Source organism: Apis dorsata, unplaced genomic scaffold (assembly GCF_000469605.1).
Source record: "Apis dorsata unplaced genomic scaffold, Apis dorsata 1.3 scaffold_74, whole genome shotgun sequence".
Taxonomy (NCBI): domain Eukaryota; kingdom Metazoa; phylum Arthropoda; class Insecta; order Hymenoptera; family Apidae; genus Apis; species Apis dorsata.
In genome coordinates this window covers 352,473-362,103 of record NW_006263372.1, presented here as the reverse complement: position 1 = coordinate 362,103, position 9,631 = coordinate 352,473, and the positions used below count along the sequence as shown (strand labels likewise).

The 9,631-nt window shown below is 35.0% G+C and overlaps 1 protein-coding gene across 2 annotated transcripts in view; it reads left to right on the top strand.

Annotated features, from left to right (window-relative positions):
* Positions 1 to 9,631, top strand: part of LOC102673011 (putative transcription factor SOX-15) — a 52,667-nt gene that overhangs the window by 41,790 nt on the left and 1,246 nt on the right. For both annotated transcript variants that reach the window (XM_006610398.2, XM_006610396.2), the window contains exons 5-8: positions 7,174 to 7,396; positions 7,999 to 8,195; positions 8,654 to 8,871; positions 9,241 to 9,544. In XM_006610398.2, the coding sequence (XP_006610461.1) occupies positions 7,174 to 7,396; positions 7,999 to 8,195; positions 8,654 to 8,871; positions 9,241 to 9,544 (942 nt within the window). The remainder of the gene's footprint in view (positions 1 to 7,173; positions 7,397 to 7,998; positions 8,196 to 8,653; positions 8,872 to 9,240; positions 9,545 to 9,631) is intronic.

Sequence of the window (9,631 nt, the reverse complement as noted above, 5' to 3'; positions counted from 1 at the left end):
GCTTGCGCGTAACCGCGTGTATATGCATTATTGGCTTATAAGCGGGACGAGGAAAGCGGGAAAGGCGATATTATCGAAAACGAACCAGAAGGGGATAGAACGAGCGAGGAAACGACGGAGAGAAAGGTGAAATAAAGAGACAGAGTGAGAAAACGAGATGTAGCGAGAGAAAATTACAGAGGAAGAAGAAAGAAAATAAAGAATGGAGCGAGAAAGAATATGCGTTCACGCTATGTGTATGTCCATGTGTGCGTGTGACCGAGCGCACAACGAAGGCTAAACACCGACGCGACAGGACACAGGGCACAACACACGACGCCAACGGAGATGAGATACATCACGGGACGGGAGACGTATTATTAATGGTGACAGTGGGCGACCCAGGTTGGGCGGGGTGCACGATGCGGTCCCACCGATGTGGGCCTCGCTTTCGACCTCTTCTTCTTCGTCTTTGTTGTTCGTCTCATTTTCTGATCTCTCTTTCTCTCTCTGTCTGTCTGTCTGTCTCTTTCTATAACGCTATTTTCAGATTGCTGCTGCCTATATTAACTATTACCGTGTGCGGACACGCTGTATAGAGAAATTAAATGAACGGATTTTCTGCTTCGTAACGTCGATCGGTTGTGATTCGATCAAATCAATTCGACGCGGACCGTTTCGGCGTTTAGTTATAATTCATTCGTAAATCGAATTGGATTAGCGGATTTTGTGTCGTGTCAGACAAAATTAACGGAACCACCAATGTGTAGTAAAAGGATTTTATAAGATGATCTTTTAATTAATTTAATTTAAAATTTAAAATTAATATATTACAAAGAAAATAAGATATTTCAATTTATTATATATTTCTGTAAAATGAATGGTAAAATAGAGTTTAGAATTGATATTAACATGTCAAACTTTTCGAAAATTCAATATTACATATATATATTATATGATTTTAATGATCTTACCCTTGTTGTTACCAACAAGTTTCATCTCACAATAACTTTCACTATACCATACGAACAGAAGTATCACTGTAATATCTAGTTATTATCATTAGATTTTCTTATACGACAAAAACTGTCCTTATTCGGTATACCATCGATCGATGTCAATTTTGCTCGCCACGTAGCGCATCAGTCGCGCAACGGTTAGGTCTCGATAAATTTAATTGTGCGCTCGCTCGCGAATCGATACATCATGTATATTTATTACCGGCGTCGCGTGCGTGTAATTTAGCAATCGTTCGATCGCGATCGTATATAAACGGTGTGAAACTCATCGAGAAGAGCACATTTCAAGTCACCGGTTAAAGGACCGTCGCGATTAAGAATCAGAACTTGATGCTCAAGGGTTAAGCAAATTGTTTCTTAAACGAGGCGTTTCTTAGGCAAACTGTCAGAGGGCGCTAGAAATGTTTCGGTGTGCCATAAGATTTATCGCGCACTCTACGCGCAATTAAAGAAACGTATAGAGGGGAGTGAGGGAACACGAACGGGTGCTGGTAACTAATTCTAGACAGTATTCTAAATGCCGAGCGAGAAGTTTTTCGCTTGATTCTGGAAATGTCACGTTCCAGCGATGTTGCATCTGCGAGCAGAACGAAATTCTCTGAGTGCCGGTGTGCGAGCATAGAAACGTGGCTTAATCGACCATTGGTCCGGCTAAGTTCGCCACGTGCGTAAATCACCGCGGAATCGTTAATTAACCGGTAGAACGAACGAGCTTTCTGGAAAATGTCAGCGACCAAGGAGGTTACACATTGAATGGACGTTACATGCATGCGCGCGCACATATCGGATTGTTGACAGGTACAAAAAGACATTTCGGCACGAGCGATCTGCGCGCGCAGGGGAGTCAACGTCTAATCGAGAGACGTAATTTGTCGCGATCTCCGTTGGCGTTAATTTATCACGCTTCGAGGAATTCACGAGTCGGCCGGTCGTGTACATGCGCGCCCAGATTAAGCGACGTGGATAAGGCAGCCTATTAGCATCGGTTCAAATGAGATTTCCGAAGTATGTTCGCCGCTGATCGACTTATTGTGACCTGCATGCGCTTTGCATACATTTGCGTGCGTCGCGCACGCGCGCGTGCTCGCCTGTCGCCTGTTGCGATAACAGAATTTTTAATGATTCTACCGCGCACTGTGATCGAGTTCCCTTTATAACGCGGAATGAATTTGAAAATTATTCTATCAAGATCTTCATATAAAATCTTAGTTTTTAATGAGAAATAAGATTTTTATAAGGTATGTTAACAATTTCCTATTATATAAATACATTTTATCAATAATAAATCAAAAAAATTATTTATTGATACACAATTTTTATTCTATAAATAAGGTTAAAATTCAGGAAAACAGAAGAGACAAAATTTAAAATTGGATTATGGAAATTTCAATTGAAAAATCAAAAAAGCAATGAGATTCTTAATCATTTACATCAAATAAACTTATGTTGACAAATAATAATATTAAAAATTTAAATTTAATCACAGTGAATAAATAAATATGAAAACAGTTAAATTTAAACAGTCTCAAAACCGAAGCATTTACTCATTCAACACATACAAGTACAAAACACCAAGTGTTGTGACTTATTTATTATCATAAAATAATTAATTATTTCAATTTTTTACTATTTTCTTTCGAATAAAATTTAAAATAATTTAAAAAATGTTTTAGAAAGCCACCGACAAAAAAAATCATTAACTTAATCGCTTAATATCTTCCAAACTTCTCTAAGATCTCTATCATCTTTATCAAAGTTACAAACACTTTCTCTTCACCATACATCGAATCTCACACCGACACTGAGAAGGATTACGATCAGAAGACGACGAAACAACGGCTCGATAGCTGATCCAACAAGGGCTAAAGTGTTTCCAATCCGTGAGCGGCTCGCTTTTGACCGAAACATTGAAATTAATGAAGTCGTCTGACTAGAGCCGAGAGCAGGGTAAATTAGAGGTACACGGCAACCATTAGAATACTTAACGAGGACGTCATGGTGGGAAGCAGTGCGCGGGTGTGATGATGAATCACTGCCGGCTAGCTCACCGCGGAGCGCGCCCAGGAATATTAAATTAAGTTTACTTATTGTCGGCCAAAAAGTCTAAGCCGCCGTCCCTTCTTCATCCATGTTGGTTCCTCTTCGTTCTTCCAACGACGAGCTACGTTCGGATGATTTCACTGTTTCCTCGAAACATACGGAAGCAAATGGACGAATCCGACCGCAACGAGGGTAAAAAATTTTGGGGTAAAGAGTTGAAGAGAAGAAAGAAGCATTGCGGTTTCTTTTTTTTCTTCAGTCTTTTTTATTCCATTCGTCTGACTTGTTTTCTTTTTGTCGTCGCAGATATTCGTTATTCCTCGATGACATGGGTACATGTATATGCAAAAAGTGCAAAGATGAAAGTTATAGAAATTCTTCTCTTGTTATTATATATTTTAATTACCATTTACAACTTGGAAGGAGTAATTTCATATGGTTTAAAGTGGATATAATTACAGAATATTATTATGATTTATTCAATGCAATTTTGATTTGTTCTTAAATAATTGGCTATGATCATATTGTATCCATTAAGGTAAAAAAAAATTAAGAAATTAAAAAAAAAAGTATAAAGAAATTAAATTTCATATCACAAGAAATTTTTTACAGTTCAAAATGAACCTATATCTTGTCAGATAATGCCATCTCTCAGAAGAATATAATTCCTAATTCAAAACGTCATTCTAATGGATTCGAATAAGGCGGTAACAAATTCACGACGTAAATCCTCCAAACCTAAGTAATTCCCCCAATCACGGGGTAATTTATCAGAAGAAATCAGAATCCCAAAGAAATTCTCTTCCTTTCACGAGCCACCCGTACAAAGACAAGCGACAAAGGAGAATTCCATTGAATCTCGACGTGAACGTCCTGAGAGCTTTTACCTCTCCGCGTCAACCCTGCTCGCTGTCGCGATGAAAAGTACGCGTATCGCAAAAAAGGGCAGCGGTGAGGTTCGCCGCTCCTGAAGAAGAAGAAGAAGAAGAAGAAGAAGAAGAAGAAGAAGAAGAACCGAAGAGGTAAGAAGAAACTTGGGGCGACAAAAATGGACTTTACAGGGAGATCTAGAGAGACTTCGCTACCATCCTTTTTTTCCTCCCTATATTCTTTTTCCAATTGTCTTTTTTTTCCCTCCCTTTCTTCTCTCTCCCTCTCTCTCTCTCTCATTTCTTTCTTTTCTCTTTTTCTTTATCCACTACCTCCCTCTTCGAGGCCCAAGTCGTTCGGGTTAGCGTCTCCTCCGGAGTTGAAATATACAAAATGAAATATGAAATAATGGTTCGTGCCTTGTGGCTGGCTAAAGGCACGGGCGCACCCATATCTACGCCCCCATGCGCCTATGTACCTATACGGCCCGGTATACGCCGATCCCGTGTACATATGTACGCGCACACCGTATACATATCCGCCTCGCTCAAGTTTTTCGTTCTTGTCGTGAACATCTTACGTTCGTATTAACCCTTATCCATGCTTAATGATATTCCGGCCTACTATGCCCGGACGGGCATATTGAACGCAACTAAGGCAGATTCCAGTCGAACGAGGAACGGCCGGCCAAGCCCTCCTGTAATTCGTATCTGCGTTCAACCATTTTTCCGCTTCCTCCAACCAGCGAAAGAGGACCAAAGACGACCACGACGACGTCTGGCGGGCAATTAGGGACCAGACTCGTGGCATGAATTAAAGAGTATCGATGAACAATCGAGCAACGAGCGTTCGTCCTTATCGATCCACGAAATAACGCCGCCGATACTTTTGCTTCTTTAGTGGCACCGAGATTGGATTGGTTGTATGTAGGAATAAGTGAATGCGGATCTTAGGTGGAAGAATTTATAGGTTCGCGGTGAAAGATTGGATTCGATTGGTGTAGCGTTTGGGTACGTATCTGTGTATATGTTATAGGTAAGATGGAGTTATTGCCTTTTTGTGATTGGTCGATATGGATGATTGGTTATATGGAGTTGTATAGATAAGATAGATTGTGGACATTTGTTTTTTTTTTGGGCTTGATTTCGTTTTTTGTTTTTATAGATCTTTGGATGAGAGTAGATTTTATTTATTTTTCTCGAACTATCGGTTTTCGGAATTGTTGTATTAATTTTGGTTAGTTTTTAAGATTTTTGAACGAAGGTAGATCGTAGATTGTGTGTAGTTTGATGTGATGGTTTTTAGAGGTTGATAAAATTATTGATATTAGTCGGATCAAAAGGCGCGAAATTTGAAGTTTTTTTTTTTTTTTTTTTTTTTTTTTTTTTTTTTTTTTTTTTTTTTTTTAAGAAGAGAGATTAGATTGCTGTGATGAAATTAATACGTTGTTTGCTACTTCGAAACTAATATATAGTATATTATTATATCCAACATTTATTGTGTAATCATTTGAAAATGCAAATGTGTATTTTTAATATGTGCAATATACGCTTCTTCCTTTTCCTGTTTATTTCAATTAAACTCAACGATAATATCAGATTTTTAACTATCAAGATTTTACAAATAAAAAATATTTAAATACATTGACGCAACATTGATTATCATTTTAAAAATATTATTATTAAATATTATTAGATATAAAATTTTTAAACAAAAGCGCAAAATTAATTATTTTTTCTACTTTGTTAATTGGTTAAAAATGAATATTTAATGAATATTAAATCAAATAATATTCCATATGCAAAGAAAAATAACAAGTTTATGACATTTTATGATTGGATGCAAAGTTTATATCTTTATTTATCTATGTACATAGTTCAATCCGGTCTGGATTGAAACATTCAAAGAAAATTTCTTGTTTTATGAATAATTCCTTTAGTAAAATGTTTTATGACAGAAATTGAAGCATTTCATTTCATATGCAACTTTGAATGCTTCCATTTTGATTCCATTTCAAAAGATTGACTTTAAGATTTCTTGCATGAACAATTGAAATATAATTAATATAAATTAGAAGATTGATCTAGAAATATAATAAACAGATCAGACATGAATATTGAATATATGCATATAAAACTTTTTTAATGGTGTTAAAAATGAAATCATTTTTAATGATCCTTTCAATGTAAATGAATTTTGCAAATTCAGATCTCTTGAATTAATCAATAATTAAAATAAAATATTAAAGAAATATAAATTTTAAATCATTCTTCACTAATAATTAATCCTCTGTAATATCCTTTAGTTCAATTCAAATATTTTCAATATTTTAAGCTTTTTAAAAATCCTCATTCATCATTATTTCATTTCATTATCAGTTAAGATTTATTTATAATTATTAAAGAAGCTTTATGAATAAAAATCAGAATAGAAATTAAGAAATATATAGAAAGTTGAGAAGGATGGAATTATTAATATTATAAAAAAAATCTATAAAAAACCAAAATATTAAAATATCTCTCTCTTCCTTCTAAAAAAAAAAAAAAGATCTATCTAACCAGAAAAAAGATTCACCATCTTGAAAACTTCTGTTCCTCAAGGTATTCTTGAAAAAAGAATTCAAATAACCATTTCCTTACACCCTTCCTTTACAGCACATGCAACCACATGTAACATTACTCATCAAATTTTTATTGCCTTTCACGCCGCCCCCTGAATTCAGGAAGACCAGTGGTAAGCATCTCGGATATACCTCTACATACAGTCTCGTTCAAAAGTCGCAGAAATCGCAAGATAAATTCTCACAACAAAAATTATATTTTTAATAAAAATTTAATGTTTAAATCAATCAACTTTAATGAAAATTTTTAATAAATATATTAATACATAAGCATCTGATTTATTTATTATATTATAATAATATATTTAATTCGTTACTTAAGTTTTTATAATTTTCAAGCATTACAAAATATATCAGATAAAGTAGAAAATTTAATAGATGATTTTTTAAAAATTCAAACGATATTAAATTATTTTTCTTAAGTTTTGAGCAATTTATTTTTGTTTCATCATGCGCAGAATCTAATAAACTCATCGCTTAGAATGATCCTTAACTTTTTTCATCCTATGTATGACGTAAGTGATATAACAAATGATCTAAGACTTTTGAACAAGGGTGTACATACTGTACATAACCTAACATTGCAATGTCGTATCGAAAATCGTGGCACCGTTGCAGCTAACGGACGACCCTCGTGTATTTCAGGAAAGAAATGGCGAGGGTTGACCCCGCAGGACAGAAGGCCGTACGTCGAGGAAGCCGAGAGGCTGAGGGTCATACACATGCAGGAACATCCGAACTACAAGTACAGACCACGGCGCAGGAAACACGCGAAACGGGCCCCAGGAGCGCCCTCTTCTCCTCCATCGGCGACCAATACCACGACCAATAGGTCCAACCCCTCTGGTACCACGATTCATCATTCCATGTAAGTCCACGTAACATCGAACTTCGTCCGCCATTTTTTAATTATTATCCGAGTAATTCGAATTTTAATTTATTTATTACATTTATTATATTAATTTATTTAATTAATTCGAATAACTCGATGTGAATTTTGCGATTAATTTTTATTGTTAATATTCCTTTAACAAGAATAAAGTTCATCGAATAACAGATAACTAGGATTAGGATAATTGCACATTGCATACTTATAACGAAGACGTGGTTAGTTTTAGTAATGAGATGCACTACTTTCGTTATGTGATTAGATATATCCTGGTTAAAAAAAGTACATACTTTGCACATACTTTTTATTTTTCAAATGAAATTTACTAATATTTTACTAATATTAACTATTTATATTTATAACTATTTATAATTATTTATATTTATAATAGTTAATATTTACTAATATTTTCAGTGTTAATTATTGTGCAAGTATATTGTTAAAACAAATTAATTAATTCAAATAATGCTTCAAACATTCCATTTCTCTTTTTTTTGTTTTATCTAACAAGTAAATTTCGTTCGCGTTAAAAGCGTTCCTTGAAGAAAGAAATACGAAGTGACGTTTGATATTTATTTAAGGTCTAAGATGGACAGTTATCAAGGCATTCCTCAGATCCCGTGGGGCGGCCATTCCCCGATCTCATCCCTGTATCACCAGCAGCAACAGCAAGGTATCCAGGAGTACAAATCGGAGAGCAATTCCTTGTACGGTAGTCCTTATACGCCTATCATTCACTCACCGGACATATCTCCAGTTGCCAGTCCCGAGCCAGATGGTGAGACCTTGTACTCGCATTAATTATCGTTCAGACAGCCATGGAACTTGTGGAATTATATTTGTATAAATTATCACTATTATTTTACAAATTGGATATATAATTTTTTTTATGATTTTTTCTTTATTATATATAAAAAAAATATTTTATTCATAGAATTTTATACTGCAATTATATATATATATATTTTTTAATGTATTCTATTGTCATTAGAATTTTTTTTATATTGGGAATATTTTGAACAGAAAGTTATTAACAATGAAAGATTTTTTTCATTGAAAATTTCTACTTCAATGATTAATATTTTTTGAACAATTAATATTTCAATTTGAAATTTTCTTTTTTAGGTTTTTTAAGTTTTATTAAGAAAATGTATAATTCTTTTGTTTGTTATTTCTATGTAACTGTCGAGACAGTATTAAAATTATTAATTTCGATGCATGAATTTCGGTAATCAGGTGACGGAACGCATTTGCCATCAAACCAAAATCCAGATCCTGAACGAGATCTGATGGAGGGTTCGTCGAAGCAGCATAGCGAAATAAGCGAGCAAACGAAACGGTACACTTTCATGAGTACCGATAATCAGTTGCACACGGGTCATGCTGGTGGTACTAGCATATCGTCGTGTCAGAATTCTGGTGCTTACACAGATACTCTGACTTACAAAAAATCAGTGAGTAATGGGGTGCATACAAATGATCTTGTTGGGAACTAGGAGGACAAATATAGGTTCCTTTACTTGGTTGTAATTAAAAAATTTGAAACACAATATAATTAAAATATTTCATTTCATAAATTTAAAAATTAAATATCAATCTCTCAATAAGAGAAGAGAAATTTCAAACTAATATCTAATAACGCAAAAATGTTTTATCAAAAATCATTTGATTCAATTTTAAAAGTTTAATTAATGAAATAACTTTATATCTTCCCTGACATAATTGTATTTATTTATATTATCCTAACGTCTTAATTATAATAGTAAACGAAACACACACGTGAGTGAAAGTTCCAACCGTAAGTCTTTTTTTTTGTCTTCCAGGTGAGTTACTTAAATTTCGAGAGACAGCCGTCGAGCATAGCCGCGGTCGGTATAGCGAATGGGATGATGGTGTCGTGTAATAAATTACGCTCCGGATTTGAGAATGTTGGCTCTGTGACGGGGACTTTTTATCCGCCGGTCGCATCCCCGCACGATCAATCGTTGCAGCACTATACGAGCACCCAATCCTCAAAGACTGCCAACTATTCGATGCAGTCCTCCGTCGAAAGCAACTATAATCCTGTTCAGTGTGCCAATCGACAACAGTCTATGGGGATACGCGGAGCCGCCGAAGGTTGTTCCGGTAATCCTTTATTCCTTCTTACGCCATGTTACACTTGGAATTCATCCAATGATCGATTATACGCAATTAGAACGCTATTATGTTCCT